Raw genomic sequence first — 21,491 nt, 5'->3', positions numbered from 1 at the left:
GGGCATTACGACGTGACTCGTTATTTTATAACCTCGTTGCTAGATCTTTATTGTTATTTTTAAGAGCATATCGAATATTGCAAGTCGTGTCTCGGTTCCGATGTGAATTGATCGGCATGGGATCAGCAACACTTCGATGATTTGGCGCGACGCGACGGAGCGTGACCGGCGGACAATCACGTTCCTTCGTGAATGAACATCTTCACTGGAAAAAGGGATTCCTGGTTTACTTTTTTTAAGACATTTTGCCGGACTGCAGATTGTTTCTTCGACCCAAGACAGACTGAAACGGTTACCTATCAGAAGTCGGAAATGACGTTTGCTCGAATTTTCATAACCTCGAAAGTAATATTAAGAGGAAATAGTTTTTTATTTTAAACCTAATTTAACCTAACCTAACCCCCTAACCGAACCTAATCGTGTCTTTGCGTTAAACATGAAAGAACAACGATTTCGTTATAATTCGGGGAAATGAAAATTCGAAGAAACGTTATTTCGGAAAAAATAAGTTCGAGTTTGTGATAGGTTACCCACTGAAACTGATAAAAGAAAAAGTGCCACAATAAAACGTCCAACCATGGAAATGAAGTCACTACGCTTAAGTGCTTTGTTACAAAAGTAAGAAAAAGAGCACTGACCTATTATAGGTGGTCGTGTCGCGAAGCGCAACCTCAATTAATTGACGTTATATTTTACTGAAATGAGAGTTTTTTTACGAGTCGGTGAATCAGTTGTTTTAAATTCCCTAATTGTGGTATCAACCTTAGGTATCAACTGGTTTTGTTAGCATTCGGGCAAAGATTGGCAATGTTTTGAATATGTCACTCCTCAAATAATGTATTGTCTTCAAGTAAACAAAGACCCGAGCATTCTGTACCTAGTACCTACAGTTACACAATGTTGGAAATATGGTTCGAAATTTCGATAGACCACATATTTGTTTTCCTCGAATAACATATTCGGTTTCCCTCTTTATTTTACCTCGCATTCGCAAGTTATAGGAACATTTTCTGAGAAGTGTTTTCAACATATCTGTTTAATTGAGCATTTTTAGGACGCTAAAAATATCATATTTGCGCTTATTTGTAATGCGAGGGTAATCAAGTTATCTGTGCATAATTTTTGTAGCTCTTGTCAAGCCCATTAGTATAATTCGTACCCATTTGTATGGTGTAGTATGTACGTCGCCGACGCCGCCGCCATCCGACGATAACGCCTCGTTTCGTCGTCGTTGCTTTTCCCACTCCAATAACCAGACCCGTATCTGAGATATTTTTACAGCATTCTCCTGATAACCATTACTAGAATACTTTAAGATCATATCTGTGTCATTTTGACTGATATTTCAAGGGCACAGAGGGTTACTTTTTTGCTGACTTGGGATATTCAATGTACAAAGATAATCTGTGCGCATAAACAAGTTAGTACATAATATCAAGACGTAAACATAGCCAATTTACCTTAAGATGCTCTGCAGGGCTCTAGACGAAGCGACACTCACACCGATGATAGCGCCTCTCGTTGGCGGCGAGCCAGCGCGCCCATCGGGAACGCACCTAGCACTAGCTGCTTTATATCAGACGTTGTTAGTTTATTGAAGGTGCTCAAGAAGTGTTCGGCACCATGACGTCAATCGATCTAATCTGGAAATGTTTTTCGCCGCATTATGCGGTACATGTTTGCGAATTCTTTCCCTAACTCAGAGCGGCAATAGCGAGTCGATTCAATTAAGAACATTGTGATCGAAACGAGACAATATCGGGAAGTAATGCACCGATGCGTTTTTCTGCTCATCGTATTGCAGTATAATTTTTCGATCAACTTTATTGGTATAAAATTTTATTCAATTCAATTGCTAAGGAATGACTCATCCACCACATTGCGCAGGGAAAAAACTCCAACATCATCTAAGTTAAAGCATGGTATCATTGGACTGTTGTAACTCACAGTGAATTACCAAATTAAGTGTTTTTCACGACTGGGCGAGGTGCGAACTGTTTGTAACCTGTGCCCTGTGATGAATTGACAGGTCAATTGCGCGCACGCAACGTTCCGCGAAGGTCGCTGCTTTGGTTTAATCACAGCAATTGGTTAATTGATAGTTTTTTTTCCTTCAAACGTAGTGTTAGACGTGTGCGTCGCTTTTTTTGATAGACATATACCCGTCGATGTCAATTACTATGCTATTAATATCAGAGCGGTGATTACTTTAAGCACTTGTAATGAGCGTTTGAAATTGAAAATATTTTCCTTTAAAATTGTTAATCTGGAGCCAGTCGGACGGAGCACGCGAAGCGCGAAGGTTGCTCATTATTGCGGTTCGCGTGATGCATTTAATTGGCCGTTTTTACTTCTCAAATTCTGCACTCGAGACATTAATCGACTTTATTACAACTTTTGACACAGTTCTCTCAAAATTATCTCATGTTTCGTGTATTCTCATATCTCAGTTTCGTTTTAATCGCCACTGCATGCACGGGAACTAGATATTAGATTGCAGTGAAGTTTCAAAAGCTCACATTGGCATCACTTTTGTTTCAGGCGATGTGAATACGTTTAGCCGGCGGGTCTTCCATGCTTGTAACATTGTAAGTTTCCCTTTTCTATTAATCACATTCAATATTCTGAACGTTATTTAGATGTTACTTTATTTACTGTTACATATTTATTCAATTTTATTATTGCGTTGTTTTGAGTGCTTCTTTGCCATTCATCAAGGAAAACCATGCCAAAAAATTTAATACGTAAATATTCTTCTTTAATACTTCCTAAATACAAATATTGCACATTATTCTTTTCGTTCGAATGCGAAGTTATTGACAGAAACATGCGGACCGGGATATTGTATCTGTGAAGCGATAAGATCTTTGCGATACTAATTGCTCTTGACTGGGAACATTCGCAATGTTTTATTTTTATTCTCCCACAAACCTTTCAATACAATGCCACCAGGATCGCCGAATAAACGAGTAAGGATTTTAAAAATACTGGCAAAACGAGGAGCATAATATTTTATCAATGTGTGTACAGGAAGTAAACAATCTTTATGGAATTTAACGAAAAGATACATGTATATCGCAGCGATAAGATCTGTTACGTGGACTGTACAAAAACCACGTCGCGCTTGTTACTTTTTTAGCGATCGGTGGTACAATGCCAGCTCGGTGTCCTCGCGACGCGACGCCTTATCGAGATCCGGTACGGTTCCACGTAGGAGCGTTATTTTGTGCTAAATCAAAATTATTTTCTAGGTAAATGACTAGCTGTTTATCGCATTTGCAAGATGAGCGAAAAAGCCTCCTAATAATCATAAGCACCTGCTAATCCTTGATTTAATTTTTCTGAGTCCACTTTTCGTCGTAATTACTTTTTTCAAATCATCATTCATTTGATGTTTCTCAAGAGACATTACAAGCCGCTCTTGCTCGAAATCAATCAAGTATGCTATGGTTCGACTATATTTACCAAATAATTTTTCACTTTATATGGAAGTGCACTTGGTCGGATTCACGCTAATCTCTCTTGTTGGCATACGCGCGTCGCGCACTGGCGAAGGTTTCTCGATATCAAACCATCACTCTTCTGATCGCTCACGCGGCCGACGCACACGCGGCTCGAGTCGATCTACACTCGCAATCCCATCATTCAATACGTCGATTGCGATTCGGCATTCAATAGAAAACTCTCTCTGGAACGGCACCTCAGGAATTTGTACACCGTTGTAAACCTTTACAAAGAAATTGAATTGTCAACCATTGGAACAAATATTTATCGTGTCGTAGAGAGCTTGTTACTACTGTTATTGTATTGCGCGATGCGAACTTGAGCATTGCGTACATTATATTTGCCCACGATTGGTAAAATTTATAGTAGGGTTTGATATCACACATCATGTAATGCTTTTAAAAACTAACCTTGCCTACTTGTGGATAGCAGAGCTCCGCCACGACACGGCGTGACAAAGACAAACAATCGCGACTTCTTACGCAACAATGAGAAACTGATGTTCCTTCATTAGCGTTATCTGAAAAACATTCCGACTATCTAAATGTACTAAGTCGTTAATTTTGTTGCAGGCTAACGAGGGCTACGATGCGCGCGCGCGACTCACGCGCCAGCGACTTCTTGTACCTGTTTACCTGACATTCTGATTCATTTACAAGTGCGTTGCAAAACACACATGTGAAGTGAAGTGCTAGTGAGTGATACGCTTAGTGTTAACTGCGAGGGGTCCGCGGTAGTCCGTCCGGTCTTGGCCGGCGACGGTCGGGCCGATGTGTGCGGCGTCATGGCGTTCATGACCAAGAAGAAGCGCTACAAGTTCGAGGTGCAGTGCTGTCTCGAGGAGCTCACAGAAGTGCCCTTCGTCTCGGCCGTGCTCTTCGCCAAGGTCCGTCTACTCGACGGCGGGAACTTCCAGGAACACTCTAGCAGGTCAGTTTTCAACCATTTCTCAGATATTATGGCAGACTTGACGGTTAAGTAAACTTTGTCAAAATGTACCAGAGTCTAATAATACGATCATTTGATACTTTCAGTGCACAAAAGTCTATCCTTCATCTTGACGTACAAATCTCTTGTCACACTTGATATACATCTGACTATTACGAAGCGTTATTTTGCCTTACCGTTCTAAGCAGAATTGGCGTCTACAGTTATCTGTTTACAGGGATTGGGTAAGGTTGCGTCATAATCCGAGTCACTTTGCCAAATGGCCTTAAGATCCATAAAGAGGAGCTAGCTTAGGACTATTTGTAATTGTCGAGGCTAATAAAAGGACGTATGGAAGAACATTTGTCGAAGAAAAACCTGATACCAAAACCTGTTTGTTGTGTTCGGTCGATTGGCAAATTTTGCTCGATGGCGGACTTGTTTTTGCTCTATCGATAAGTCGAATAGGCAAACGATACAACCCGCAGGATCTGCTAAATATTCCAGGTACAAGCAAAGGTCGCCGGTTCATGAAAATTCATGAACCTGACACGTACGGCTCATGCCTCGCCGTGATAATATCTTGTAATTTATGTCTGTCTATAATACTACATGGGGCTCTGAGTAAACTTATAACACATTTAATTGGTGTTCTTTCTAATTAGTTGTTTGATGATGATTAAAAAGATCACGGAAAGACAAAGACTAAATAAAGAATATGAAGAAGGTGCATAATGAAAAGAAATTAATCCTGTTGGCACTATAAACTTGTATTTTTATCGACCGTCTGCGGCGTGATCGGCGTGACATACTTATTTCAGGTGTTTAAAAACAGTATTTTTTAAAACACACTTTGTATTAATATTCTACGTTTTTTACGCTTTAACTTGTACTTTACCAAGTATATAGGTACTTTACAATAAATAATTAAATTAATGAATTATCTCTTAAGCAAGTCAAATAACAACGGGATGTACCGGAAGGAATGTAAATAATTTTAATTATATGGAAATATTGTATTGAAATATAACAAATATCATAAAAAAAATCATCAAAATCGGTCCACAAATAATATAATAATAATAATAATAACGCACATACTCAACATAGCCCCGCACTAGGGAAACCCTGTGTCGCGGGTGCCATGGACACACCCATAGACAAACACAAATTACACGAGAGAAGTAAATGTAGGCCATACAATTATTTCTCCCGGCCCGGGAATCGAACCTAGGACCTCTGCGTGGCAGTCGGTACGGTAACCGTTCGGCCACGGTGGCAGCAAAATAATTCACAAAGAAGCTGATACTTCATTAATATAAAACAAATTTTCGCCACGATGATCTGACGCCGGTCAAATTTATGGGTAGCGGTGGAGTGGAATAACCGTGGTTAATAAAATAATAATATATTTATCGCATTGATGGGCCAGCAGCGTGATATAGAAGAGGGGCTTACATTAGACATAGTTGTAATGATGTGAATTATGCAACACAAACTCCACTGGCCGTAAATCGAAATACCTGATTCTAGAACTCTAGACCGCAGTTGCGTAATACGCAGTGGATCTCGCCACTCGCGCTTACGCAATAACCACCACGCCTTTCACTGTTTTATCGATTCCGAATTATAACAATTTCAATTTACAATTTGACCCTTTTTAAGGGATTCCATGAAGATCCATTAAATGCTTTCGCGCCTTCCACCGACTAGTGGGTAATGTGTGTTTGTCGGGTAAGTGACCTGGCTGTTCATCAAACAACCGTCACTGTGACGGCAAACACAGTGTGCGTGGACACACTAATCAATAAATTTCGCCCACGAGCCATTTAGTAACCCACACTACCCCGCACTTGGCCGCAGGCAAGTTTGGTTGCCGCGTTGTCATCGTAGTTTTTAATTAAATTTTTATTGAATTGATATTCAATTCTTTTTTGTGAAATTACTCCACTAGTTTGTTATAATTATTAATACAAAGATCGAACACTCAGAAAAAATACTCAGAATAAATTCCTTCGATCCGGTCGGATTCGAACCGACGTCTTCTTGCATACCGTGTCAGACGCTATACCAACTAAGCCACGGAACGAACCAACGGACCTCACGAATTTTTCTATGTGCTTGCGTCGTGTCTTTGTACTTGGCCTTTCAACGACTTTTTAGTCGTAGCGCCATTTATGAAAAATCTATGACAGATTTATCACCCAGTTAGTACCTTTACAGCTACCAGTCCTGGCGAGAGATGTCGCTATTCACTGTATTAATTAAATTGTTATTGAATTGATATTCAATTATTTTTTGTGAAATTACTCCACTAGTTTGTTATAATTTTCGTATCGTAGTTTTTTTCATAAACAATAATTATTCATAGTTTTGGTACCACTCATTTAAATAGTCTATGGAATATTGTATTCAATTCTTCGATTACATATCATCCAATATATATTTTAGGGTTTCTTTATACAACCATACAAACTGATTGATTTATTGTAGCGGGAGTTGGCGTAAAAAAACAATATCCATAACCTTATCTTTGGAGTTTATGCAACTGGTGCCGCATTGACCAATCGCCGCAGCTCTGGGCGCCAGGGCATCTCAATTATGCGTCTATAGAGTATACTGATAGGATTTTGAACGTTTGGTATTCTGCTGGCTTGTCAGCGGTAAGCCATCGAGCTACTATTCAACCGCCATTGCATTTTTTTGTGTTCCGCTCTTCAATGGCGAGTCGATGGCGTAATGTACTAACACTATATGTATTTAATTTGAAGACTAAATTACTACTTACACGAAATCAATATTAAAATATGATTAATATTTTCCTTCGTAGATTTAGTAAGGCAACATCGATCGTTAGTAATTGAATCAATGAATGCCATCACTGCCACTCTATTGAGACTCAACTGTCATTACAATGACCAGTTGTATCAAGAAAATTAGCAGAATTGGGGACCTGGACTTCTGCCATGAACTTGTACTGCTAAATGACAATTGAAACTTTTCAATTCAAAGTAGAATTCAAAATATTGCCGACTTAAAAGGTCTTTGTATAATAGATATAATTATTATTTTGTTATTAATGAACGACTCTACCAGTTAAACTAATAGTATTTCCTGTTTACGCAAAAGTTGTCATTCAAAAGGTAAACCGATTCTAAAAAATGCAGAAAACAAATAATAAAAAGTAAATATTGGCGTCGCCCGTTGAAATGCGATTCAGTTGTAGTCATCGCGAGGTCTAATAAATAATTGGTAATTATTAAATTTTAATCGATTGTATTAAAACAATTGCCTTTTGTTCGAAATCGTAAGTCGTGAATATTAAAAAAACGTTCGAGACTTTTATTTAATATAATAAATCGTAAGTTGACGAAACACCACTAAAACGTAAACATTTTGGTTATTGAAAAATTACATACAATTATAAATTTCACAATGTTGTGCCTTTTTTCGTCAATTTCAAGTTGGAAATTGATGGAAAAATTAAATTTGCATTTGAAATCTTCCTAAAACTTGATTCGAGAACGTGTCTGCCGGCGATGTTTACCCTGAGCGCAAATTTTTGTCCTTATTACCAAGTCGTCACAATTGCGGCAGCGCTCTGCTGATCATCGAAATGTCGCACGTGCCGCGACGCAGGCGCTACGGTTGCGAGGCGGCGGCGGCGGAAGCGCGCTGGGAAATGCTAACGACCGAGCAGTTCCGACTACACTTATCCAATATACATAACTCAGCTTAAAAGAGACATAATTTACCGATGAATAATTATCTCTTTCTCTGCATATGTTTCGTTTCAAACTGCAAGTAGCGTGTCCTTCATCACCATCAACACGTTCACACGGCCCACCTGGTACGGGTCTCCACTGATGATGAGCTGATTGAATTAAATTTTTATTTATATTTAAATTAACTGTCAGTTGTGAATCATTGTTTTGTAAATAGATAGCTCATCAGTTACCACATTGCACACGTTATGTCATAGCTGTGCGATGAAATAAACGGAAAATGTTCCCAAAGTGCACAAGCAAACGCAAATATTCCCAAGGAAAGAATACGCATTGTGCGACTAGCAAGAATCACACAGTTTAGTTTACCATTGAATGAAACCACTTATACAATACTTATTTTACTACGTAACTGTCACAATTTTTAAAAGTTGTCGTCGCTTGATTAAATATATACTATATGTATATGTATATATATTGCCTGCTCGTGCAGGTACACTAAACTGCAGAGTCTTACGGTCTACTGGAGAGGTCTAGGTAGACCCTAAGTGCATGGCGGCCAATAAGTGCCGACGCGTTAGTCCTTTGCTGGTGGATATCCCCATGGAATTCCAGCCGTAAATCGTCCTGTTGCTTCGTATCCGACTGGTCGCAGCCTGAAATTGTAGTCCAATTGTTTTCACATCCCATGAGCGTTAGCTGCAGTTAGGACGCACATGCTGGGAAGTGAGCAGTTAACCGCGAGGGGAAGCTGGACTGGAATGCGGAGGCGTCCGGCCGCCACGGACGCTCGCGACTCGCTGCACACGCCCTGTGGTACACACTTTTACTCTTCCGTAATATCTACTTAAGTCTGTGATAATTTGCCAAAAATGTCGCCATTCACCACAATCAATCATTAAATATGATGCAATGGCCATGAATTAATGGAATTATATAATTGCCCGACAAATTGCTATACATTCCACGACTGGTTTATGCCCTTTCACCGTAAATTGCATAGGCATACTTTTATTGGGTGCGCTTTGCCGCCTGTACAAACGCAGAACTGCAAGATTCACATGTGAGTGGATATTTAAAATGTCCCATTAGCGAACACCTGCGATATTCACTGAACACGTGCGAATACTATTATTGATTCTAATCGTTCATTTGGCATCGCTTTGTTGTACAAGGAGTACCTTGCAAGCTATTTTGTGTCCAACGTGAATCGAAAACCCGTGCAATAAGCAAACATGAAAATTTTCAACAATAAGCATTTCATGAAATAGAATCCTAACCGATGATCACTTTAACGGACTGTCATCTAACAGTTAGTCCAACTAGAAGTATATTACGTCTCTCAATCTTGTTCTGAGCCGCGGTCGCGCAGTGAAATTAGCGGTCGAGGTCGAATTCCAAACCCGTCCGTTGCACAACCGCCGCCGCCGTGCGCCTGCGACTACGACTACGACTTACAAATTAGAAGTTCACAATTGCTCTACTTTTCTAATTACAAAATTGTAATTTTTTCACGAGTAATTTTTTTGTGTCATTCTTTTTTATTTTCTCAATTTCATCATTCACAAATTGTTCTATAATATATTGAAAATATATACTCGTTTATAAGTACTACAGTCTCGTTGTTCCATTTGTCATGTTAGTCATTAATCTTCGCAAAAAAAAAACAAATGACCAAATGTTTACTTCTAAAGTATTCGCAATAATTTTTCTGTGAAGTATAAAATATACTGGCCATAAAGTGTCTAATTGGAACGGTCCTACATTCGCCTATTATCATTTTATTGTGTTCTATTAATACTGGCGCCCGCGCTCTGTTTACAAGCCGCTTGGCGCGTCATGACGTCACGTGGGCCACTGCCACGCATGTCCAACTCATTAACGTTCTTTGTTCATGTGCATAGACAACTTGTAACATTCAGTTTATGTAGTATCTGCTTCAGTATCGATCGATGAACTAATCAAATTGCGAGTAATATTACTTGTTCAAGCATTTCCTTTCTTTGGATCATTTAGATTAGGGACGTAGGGCAGACCGGGTCATAATAGTCATCGTAAAGGGTCGTTAACCAAGTTAAGGTCAATGCGATTATTAAGCTGTAGCTGTTATTTATAGCTGACCTGCGCCGTATCGGTAATGGAGTGCCGGCGATGACGCCAGCACTGCAGCACTCAAGGCTGCGACCATGGCGGCACGCCAAGCACCATGCACGTAATGTTCGCTATTTCTGGCGAATCCCATGAGGGAATGTAAATATGTATATTCCATGCGGGCTCTTCTCGTCTATCTTTAAATTCTTTTTGTCGCAATTGCTCATTATTGACTGACAGTTATTGCACGAGTAAAAGTTTTCAATTATAACATTTACAAGCATTTAATTGGCAACCGCTTTGGTTTGCTATCTTAGATTGACGCCGTGCGTTCCCGTGTGAAGGAACTTTCGCCGGCGGCGACCATGGCGGGTGCATCGCGGTAATTGCATCTAGATGCGCTGCAGATTTGATCGCAGCACCCTCCCCGCACTCCTACCGCATGGTTTTATGAGCTATTACCCCACGAACGCGTTACTTTCACTACAGATCTCCAGATAAGCTCTTATATTTCATTTCCTCCTATTTACCTCGCCTGAACAATCTAGTTTTTGCTGCCATGCCATGTCACTGATCCCGCAAAAAGTTGAAAGTTTCTCGGTGTGCATTAAGCAGCCCCTTCAACGGAGCATGCTTATTAGGTCGTGAAACTGTGTCGCACTCGTGGATTTCTAATCGCATTTCTATTCTTAGGGCAACAAGACGACAAGGCTTTTACCTCACACGTTTAATTTTTCAAATTGGTGGATTGTCAGTTACCTGTTTATTAAACTTTGTTTAGACGTTTCAATTTCCAAGTACACCTTCTCTAACTGACGTCACGGACCCGATTTACGTACACACATACATAATTCAAATAATTATCAAAAAACAGAAGAGGTTTGTTCTACAGAAGTCTGTTTTCAAAAGTTGATTATCTCGGTAGAATTCATTAGCCGTGGAATTGATAAACGTGGTCAAGACACGGCCAAGCGGAACACAGTCTTGTGGAAAGTGAAATCTCGCCGCGCGGCAGTGCTGATACCTCTCGTGAGGCGTAATGTATTTTTGCTACTCGGCAACGAGTTTTGCGTCTAATAGTGCGTCTTGTCTAATAGTGTTAGGAAGTCGTAATCCAGTGGATACACTCCAATGTGTACACTGCATTTCCTTGTCCGTTTATACGAGACTTAAATGAACTTACGGCTTCATGTGGTAAAATGACGGACTTCATGTTTCATTGCTTGCTTTTGCCTATTCGCGATTTGCAGCACCGATACCTTAATACGTTATGTACTTGTTTCTTATACAATCAGCAGTTATATTCAGACTCAGTGGCCCAAATCATCTTGAGCAAAATAATAGATAAATATGATACAGCTGAATTGCATTGTATTGTTTTTGTTTTGGAACAAGGCCTCTCGTGCAGTGACGACGTCTTGTATGGTACAAAAGTCTGGTGTTCCAATTAATGGGCGAGCGTGCGATTGGTATGTCACTGAAATGAGGGCGCAGCATTCACAGCTCAAAACATACATCCAAGCTGTGTTCGGTTGCGCCTTTCATAGACCATGTAGTAAATGGCGAGCAACGGGATTCGTTCAGATGTCCTGTGAGATGTAGTTAGAAATAAAGAAGCTAAAACTGTAGCGTTTCGTGATGACGTCACCTATTTGTCATTAAATGCCTGGAATTAATATACGTATATTTAATTTTATTTATTTTGGCACAGTTACAAGATACAAATTATAGAATACAAGTAAAACTATAATACTAACCAGAAACATACATTACGTAATTACCCTTTTCTGAAAGTGTTCGTCATGGCAACTCCTGCCGTTGATCAATGTTGTAACGCGTCTTTATACAGTAATGAAAATTTTGGTAGGAACAGTCGAAACTCTACGAATTGAGATCGCTACACGTTGAGCAGGCAACCGTTACCGGACGCTTAACAACGGCGCCTGCGCACCGCCTGTCAGCAAGTCGCGATAATTTCGCAGGAATCTTCATTCAAACATCCTGCTCTCTTCGCTGTCATAGTTACGTATGTTTCGTTGCCATGGCGTGCACATAAACCAATGCATGACCAACTGGGCTATCTTGATTATCACATTTGAACTTTTTTTAATACTTTGTCATATGTTAAACTCGCCGCGCCATACTGCTTGCAAACTCCACTCCACGTTGTTTATAAAAAAAATCTTCGTGTAATATTTTCCTTATCCGTCAAAATTACCTATTCAATGGATTTAAGTTACATCGCGATTGACGGAGCGGCGTCGTTGGGTCACGATGTCTTCCACAGTATGGCGTTGTCACCACGACAAATTATTCCGCTCGCTGAATATATATATTGAATTAAGGATAAAAATACGATGAGATTTTCCAAATCCCGTCATAGTATGAAATTTAATCATGGAATTTGACGCTAGGCAACGACAAAGATTTTACAACTTATAAAATGACAGCCCGATTGTTTATGTTGGAGTGAAACTAAATAATTTATTTTAGACAATAATTATTAATACAAAGATCGAACACTCAGAAAAAATTCCTTCCATCCGGTCGGATTCGAACCGACGTCTTCTTGCATACCGTGCCAGACGCTATACCAACTAAGCCGGATCGAAGGAATTTATTCTGAGTGTTTTTTCTGAGTGTTCGATCTTTGTATTAATAATTATAACAAACTAGTGGAGTAATTTCACAAAAAAGAATTGAATATCAATTCAATAAAAATTTAATTATTTTAGACAATATTGTAATATAATCTGAAGTTAGTGTATATGTCATTTAAAATTTACAATAACACAAACATAACTTTATGTTTAAATTATTTTGATTAAAAAGAGAATGCTTTTCAAGACCCCCTTTCTAACTTAATCTTAAAGTTAAACAGAGAAACAGCATCTTTGATTTCGTTCAGTATCATTATGTAGTTATAGTACACCATACGAGGTTATTTGTAAATAGCCAACACAGATTTCAACCTTTTCAGTGCAGATACGTGCAAGCCGTATAAAACGGAAAATCCACACGTGTGCTGGATACGCCGGCTCGTTATCAAACGACATTAGTTGCAACTGGAAGTTACAAGTTTACTACTCACGCTGCACAAGAAATGTTTGCAAACAAAATCAGCAGGTAGAAAACAGCGAAGAAGCTCTCACAATTCTTATAGATAAGTGGCCTGGTCGTATGGTGCAATGGCACAGTGACGAGAGCAATCTCGTCCGATTGCAACACGGTTGCTGCTGCCACTGTTGCAGCTGCCAGTTGCCGCCGTTTGGCAACTCGTTACCGATTACCGGTCTCTCATTTGCTCATTAGCTTGTTATCGCCTCCTCGGCAAATTTGTTCTTTTGTGCAAACGTAATAATTTGCACTTTAAACGTATTCTATACGTTTGTATATGTAGATAAAAATATTGCGATTAGAACAGTTTCCCATTTCCCTTGCACATAAATAGCACAAGATGTCTAGTTACAAAATGTTAGTTAACTACAATATCAAGAATGTCACAAGTCAAGTTGCAATTTTACAAACTAATGTTTTTAAAAATTGTAACTTGCTTTTGACATTCTTTTTCTTTAATTTGTAAAATGTCAAGAATGTGAAAAAGTATATCTCATGATAAAATATAAGATGTAATTTAACTTACTTTTTTATAAAATTTTTCGTTTTTGTTATTGAATTTATTTATTTTAACCACATGTATAATGTGGTATCCTTCAAAGTGCATTTAGGCATTGCATAGGTATTGTACGTCATAGCCCCAGGATCTTTATTTAATATGCTACGGCCAACTTGCGTGCCGTGTTAGCGTTAGAGCGTCGCGGCCATTTCCGAAATGTCCTTATGATCATTTGCATCTCAACGAAACGTGCGACAGGTAAACAAAAGTCCACATACATTTGGGAAACTCGTTATCGTAACGAAATGTTGCCGAGCCTGAAGGCTGGAGGCATCTAGCGTGCACCTTGCATTTGTAAAGTTTTAACGATGCCCTTATCGGCGACGGCCGCCGGGCCTTCTCGACGTAACATTCGTTGCGTTACCGGTTATCGCACACGAAAACTCTCGCCGTCGTTTAGCCAGTTCTGTAAACGAATATCAAAAATCATTATCATTACCGTCATCATCGTCAATCCATTACACGTTCCGATGTTGGGCACGGGTTACCTGTGTGGAGAGGGTCCGCCACGCTGACCCAATGCGGAATGGGAACGTCTCTCTTTCCCAAAGGTACCCTTTCATCGATGTACAAGTTTTATAAGAATGTTTTCCTTCAACGTTAACGAGAAGTATTCCTACTAAACATTCACGATAATCAGAAATTAAAATACTAGGTCCGTGCCGCCACACTTATTCGAAACATCAGCTTCCCAGTTGCAGAGCAACCGTTTTCCACCTGCACTACCATGAGTAGGTACTCTATTTAAATAATGACGCTATTGCTGTAAATAGCTGACGGCCACGGCCATTGCTGGGCACCGAAAATTATTTTGTTTAAGTCACACAAAATAGTCAACTACTAACGTGGCAATTACAAACTGCATAGTTCGGAAAATTTATGCGGTATAAGGTGTTTCGTAACCTAGACACGACTTGCATACGCATCTCGATTCTCGTCTTACGCTTGGTAGCGTAAATCAAAAGACGTACTATCGATCATACGATACAATAATTATTGCAAGCCCAGCGGCCACTGCTGAACAGTCGCACCAACATTTCTTGTTCCACGGAGCAGCTTAGCAGTGAATATTACGTTGTTATTGTGAAACTGATTTTGTTACGTTTTCATGAAATCGCTTTTTTAATTAATTATACACCCCACTGCTGGGCTCAGGTCTGCTCTTAAGAATTGGTTTATTTTATTTATTTATTTAAGATTTATTATTTTATTATTTATTTACCGTTAGAGAGCTTAGAAATTAAACTGTGTTACATGCCGCCACAGTGATTTAAACCATTGATGTCTTAATTGAGAAGTAATCGATATCCTATTGGGTTGCCATCTCTCGGTGCTCTAACCCTTTTTGTAGCAATAAATCATTGCCACTTACTACACTTATAATGGTTTAGTAGACGACCTCTGGGACTAGTTGACCCGCCAAATGGCCAGATGTTGCGTGGGGGCCGCGGCAGATAAATACGTTTAATACCTTTTTAGTTATTGATAGGATATCAACCGTAAGAAAAAGTTATTTGTTGTGTTTTGACATAATTTATTGTCAGGAATTGATATTTGAAATGGTTCTACAAAACCAAACTCTTATTAAAACTCTTTTGTTGCCTGAACTAGAAATAAGATAATATTTATACTAATTACTTTTGGTAAATTCTGACCTATTGTAAAGTAACAAAACGCATACAATAGGCATGGGCGGCATTTGGTAAGCTGTATGACATCCAGAAATAATATGATTCTCCACTGTCTTTGAAGACTTGCTTATTCTTGTAAGATGATGGACCAAACTGTGGGAGCCGTATACCCAGCAGTGAGAGAATTCGGGCTGTGTATGATAATGATGAATTAATGCATACTTGTGTCCCAGTGTCAAGTTGTATTTTATTGTTAATTAGGTAATAATTGACGTGCATGCTATTGAAATTATGTTTCAATACAACAAATAACACAACACCTTGTTAATTTGCCATTACCACCAGTACCAGTTTAGTAAATAACATTTCCGATACGTTGTCAGTTTCTTTTTGTAATTCTGCACGAGATTATAAACAAAAAGGAAACAAAATATACTTGCTGTAAATTTGTTATGAAATATTATTGAACTCCTATGCCGCGAATTTAGTTGCCACTTTGCAGTGTTGTATAGAAAAATTACTGTCCACCTCTGAATCAATTTGCACGCACGAGTAAATGCGACACGAGTGTTATAATAAAATTTTCCAATGCTTACAATTTTACTAAAAGCAATGCGAAGTTTTGTCCTAAATAAGCTTAAATTGTTTGTTCTTTCTATAGTTCTATTAAATAAAAAACAGAAAGTTAGCCAAACACGCTAGGGTCTGAATTCGAAATCATTCTCAGGGTCATCCGAAGACTACTTTGCTATCATTTATTTCTCAACGATTGGAGAATATCCTGAGACGCTTCTGGCCTGTTGAGTGATGTAGTACATAGGGACCCTTTGAAATTATTCTTATTTTTAAATATAACTGTATGTATACGTGTAACTTGTTGGTATCTCATCACTAGTTCGGGAAAGTTATTAAGGGGTTGACAGTCTTGGTAATAAGATTTAGACACTGACGTTGTAATTTATATTTCCAGACGTTCCAAATGGAAGAAGACGTTTCTCTTTAATTAAATATATTCTCTTTTTGACGAAAACGCTACAGATTTTGTCATAGATATAATAATTCGAAATGAAGCTCAATGTATCCGAATCACGAGATGAAAGCGGGTGTCATTCCTAAATTTAATGAAGACGTGTGTCCGCATAGCGTGGTGAGCATGAAATAAAAACCGCTCGTCCGCAGATCAAACACCACTAATGATGTCTTTAATCCGCACTGCCGCAACATCGTCACCTGCCTGTTTTCGGTAAACATCCGCCTTGCTCAGTCATTCTTTTACTCGTCTAAGTGTCACAAGATTCGCAAAATATTTATCTGCCCGCTGGCAATTGCTACTAGTTTGCTTTAAACGATACTCCCTGTTTACAGTGAGATTATTGTAATCGCTCTTACATCAACGTAATGGTGCTCACAAGTAACGTGTGTGCTTGATGAGGTGATACAAAATCATGTTAATGCTACACTTCCATACGTCGTTTGCACGATTTGTAGTAATAGCCTGACGCAGTGACTAACAAAAGACAAATTGACTGACAACAAAAGCCAACAAGACGTTCGCTAAACGAGTTTTGTGTTCAACAAATCATCATCACGTGCATAAGAACGCAATTATACCCATTCACCATGACAGTTTACGACTGCCATTACGCGCCGAGCGCGGCGCGAGCGCACGCGAACTTCGACGCACGTAGCGTCGTTTAAATTACAATGAACTGTGACAACTCACTGCTAAGTACAGTCTTATATCATTAAAGCAGTGTGGCCAGGGTCAAGTGCTCTGGCTCGTTGGCGGTGTACTCTTTGCACGTAGCGCGCACGTGTCGTGGTAACTGGGTCTCAAGGGCCGACTGCTGCCGCAGACGCCCTCTCATTGGTGCTTTTTGTCGCGTTGTTCGTTTACACGCCCTGCATCGGATGTCTTGATTTGAAATCTATACTGTTTTATTAATGAGCATTATTAATTCGCTGTGAAGGCTATTGATGGGCCGACGTTTTGGGATTGAATAATGATTAAGTACTGCGATCGGAACTCGTACACCACGTGTTTAACAAAATGTAAATTGCACTCGTGCCGTGGAATACTGTACAATTAATAAAACCTATCTTTTTATCGAACAACGTGATTCCTTAGCATACGGCTTGTATCAATTTTATGCAGTTTTATCTCGACATTATACAGTTAAATGAACAAGCCGCAGGCGACAATTTATAGAGACTACAATCGTGGCTTGAGTGAGGTAGCGCCTGAGTCGCCGGCGGAACTGGCTGCGTCAATGAGGCGCGGATGTGAAACGCCCCGCACTTGCCTAGCCCCAGCCCTTCACCCAAATTGTAATTAAAACGCCGTGCGGGCAACTCGAAACGGTTGCGCATACATCGCAGCCTATCACATCACGTAGTGTCACGGATGTCAAACCAACTGTCGCGATTAAAGAGCCGGCACATAATGCATTGTCTGCCTGACACTGACAATGTTTGGATAACAGATGTTTACCTCCGGAACGAGTTTATATCAATGAACGCTGTCACTGTTACAGATATTATTAAACATCTCTCTGGCCAAAACATTTCAACGCTAATTGACACATGTCCAAAATAAAACCTTGTAGATTTATTTCAAGTAAATAGGGACGCACAATGTGGACGCCATCTTCCTGTCGAGAACCACGAAATGTATGTTATTTTGGTCCAGTTTAATTAAACCCGTGGAAATTATTTTGGGAAAACCCATGGATCATAATGGGAGGTTTTCAATCAATCGTGTGACGTTACCTTTCGCATCGTGCGTTCGGAAAGCGTCCATTTCCGGATACTCAACGGCACCATGCCGCCGATTACTTTGCTTATAAAAAAATTACACTGATAATTGTTAGGATACAAATCAAAGAATTCAAGAACATTCCACATTCCGTTTCCTACCACTCAAAAACGTGTACCTGTCTAAATGCGTACACGACTGCAAATTATAATTTCCTCTCGCAACGTCTCGTCGTCGGTCGCAGATTGAATCCTAATTGCTTGAAATTACCAGCTTTCGGGTTAGACCCAAGACACAATTAGGAAAGGCTATTACTGTAATGGCTTTTGACTCCAAGAACGATTTTTTTCATTATACTTGACAATTTCTTTTACTTTTTCATTACTGTCACCGGGGACCGACAAAATTTCATTAACAATAAGCTGCTTTAAAAAGTTTTAAAAAGTACTTACTACACTTTTATGGACATTTATTAAAAATACTTTAATACTTTTTCTGGCCCAGTGCCCAATTGCATGCCTAAACCGAACAATCTTTGGTGGGCAAGTATTGATTACTTCTTAATGAGAAAAAAACAAATTGTGTGAAATTTACATTACCCAATGTTAGAGAGACGGTTACAAACATTGTAGTTAGAAACGAAAAATTGAATCTTGTGGATACAGTTGTATTTCTAGGTATAACGTTAGATGCTAAATTGCAATGGGGTCCCCATATAAGTAAGTTATCAAAACGGCTCGGCTCTGCAGTGTACGCGATTAAAAAAATAAGGAAACTTTCAGACGTCGAAACCGCTAGATTGGTTTACTTCAGCTACTTTCATAGTCTAATGACATACGGCATTTTGCTTTGGGGTAATGCCGCCGATATCAGTAGAATCTTTGTCCTGCAGAAACGTGCAGTTAGGGCAATTTACAATCTGGGCCCCAAAGTATCTTTGAGAGATAAGTTTAAGGAAATTAACATTCTTACGCTAGCCTCACAGTACATTTATAAAATGTAATTTATGTTAAAAGGAATAGTAATTTCTTTATGAATAATAGTGACAGACATAACATTAATACGAGGAATAAAAATAAACTAGCTGTTCTTGATAGTCGTCTTCACAAAGTCAAAAACTCATTTAAGGGGCAATGTATACGCTTCTATAACAAGATTCCGGTTGATATGCAAAATATGTCTTTCACGAGGTTTAAAACTATAGTGAAACAAAAACTTTATACTAAAGGTTATTATACAACTTCTGCGTACTTGGATGACAAAAATCCATGGTAGTACCCGTTTAGCTCATGGAGGTAGTCTCGATCTCTGATGTTTCAAATAAAAAAAATTATTGTAAATGTTATTTACAAACAGCAACCCCTAGAGTTTCTTGCTCATTCTTCTCAGGGGAATCTGCCTTACGAATGAGCGGTAGAGTTTAATATTGTGACGATTTCAAGTGTAATAATGCTTACCTATGAAATAAAGATTATTTTGAATTTGAAAAAAAAAAAGATTTGACAACGGTAGGTAGGAGTTGTGAGTTACTAGGCAACTATGTATCCTTGTCTCGCTTAAAGTTTTTGTTAAGCTATTCAGATGTCATTTTATTAGCCTCACTTACCTACATAATATGTACAAAGTTTCTGTGAAATTTGTCAAGGCTCGCGGCGTTTGTAGATTATGGAGGAGGAAAGAGGCTTCGCAGAAACCTTTCACTTGAGTAGCGCGGGCGGGGCAAAGCCTCGAACGGCCTTGCTCGACCTTGCTGTTGCCGCTCTGCTCGGACCCATGCGCTGTGCTGGCGCACCGACGTGGTCGCACTTTCGAGCACAGTACACGTTTACAGTTCTTCTGAAGAGTTTCGAAAAAGGTTTATGGCAATGATATGTAATATATACAATTGTACTTTATAAAATACTCCAGTGACAATAAGCCACAACACTATAATACACCATTGCCGTTTTACGAAGAAATGTACGTTTCGTGTGAAAATACTTTACATGTCACTGGTTATTTAAAGCCTCAATGCCATCAGTAGTGGTCGGTGACGTAGTGATGAGCGTTCGTCCTTCGATCCTCAACGTCAGACGTAAAGCACACGACGAAATGTTATGTTGATATTACGGAATGACAAGTTTAAAAGGAACTCCATATCGTGGCGAGACTTAAACTGTGCATGTTAACGCGTTTAATTGTCTAGTCGAAACGCCTCCCACATAATAATGCCATACGCAGATAAATGACGTCAACATCATAGCACAAACACGTGACCATCTGCGAAAAGGAAGCGACATCCAATTCGAAATTCTCATTTGATTCAGTTATAATTCCGTTCACACAGAATCCGATCTGTGCTACCGCATAGATAAATGGATCAAGCTGTTAAACAAACTACAGTAAATCGTCATCATACCTACTGGGAATTGCTTAAGGCCTTTGAAAGCAACATGTCGTTTAAGTAATAGAGCGGAATGTTGTACCACAGATTTGAGTCTGTTTCTGAAGTACAACTTGCTAATTAATGAGTGTTTCGTTAAGTTGAACGTAGTCCGAGGATGATAATGAAAATGGCACTTGGTCATGAAAGGTCTACTTCAGGGCTCAGTACCTTAGCCCGCCATTCTTCCTCTGCCCTTTATAGCGCGTCATTGTTTAGTGATATCAAGAATAGGCTATTTGTGTTGAATAGCCCATTGACCAACAGCGTCGTTGAATGCATGCAATGTGATATTTCATGGCGAAGACATATCGGTAGATTCGTTGAAAATACGGTGAAGCCCCGACACCAGAGTGCAGATAAGAATTTGGGAAAATATTTTCATATTTATAAAAATATAATATAAAAATATATGCCCGGGTCGACGACATTTTCAACACACATCGCAACGACTGCCACGGAGCATGTGTGCTCCGCGGTGCGTTGACATATTTTAGCTTCATACAGTGTCATTTCACTAGCAAAGCAAAGAATTGCATTGCAAAATGTCAAAGATAAGAAAATAAGTTACTTTTCGTACATTTTGTTTTTAATCGACTTCAAAAACGGAGGAAGTTCTCAATTCGATTGTGGCTTTTTTGTATGTATGTTACGCGATAACTCCGGTATTTGTGAACCGATTTTCATGATTCTTTTTTGTTGGAAAGAGGATACCTCCATAGTGGTCCCATTTTATTTTGAAGAAAATCATCCACCTCTA

The 21,491-nt window shown here is 39.2% G+C and overlaps 1 protein-coding gene across 1 annotated transcript in view; it reads left to right on the top strand.

Moving 5' to 3' along the window:
- The window catches only part of LOC113233213, a 57,612-nt gene that overhangs the window by 14,259 nt on the left and 21,862 nt on the right, over positions 1 to 21,491 (top strand). Inside the window, exons 2-3 of the mRNA XM_026468252.1 lie at positions 2,542 to 2,588; positions 4,077 to 4,434. Of these exons, the coding sequence (XP_026324037.1) occupies positions 4,289 to 4,434 (146 nt within the window). The 5' untranslated portion in view covers positions 2,542 to 2,588; positions 4,077 to 4,288. The remainder of the gene's footprint in view (positions 1 to 2,541; positions 2,589 to 4,076; positions 4,435 to 21,491) is intronic.

Source organism: Hyposmocoma kahamanoa, unplaced genomic scaffold, assembly GCF_003589595.1.
Source record: "Hyposmocoma kahamanoa isolate Upper Pololo Valley unplaced genomic scaffold, ASM358959v1 78, whole genome shotgun sequence".
In the NCBI taxonomy this organism is placed as follows: domain Eukaryota; kingdom Metazoa; phylum Arthropoda; class Insecta; order Lepidoptera; family Cosmopterigidae; genus Hyposmocoma; species Hyposmocoma kahamanoa.
The sequence above is the reverse complement of the archived record's forward strand: the minus strand, read 5'-3'. Positions and strand labels throughout refer to the sequence as shown.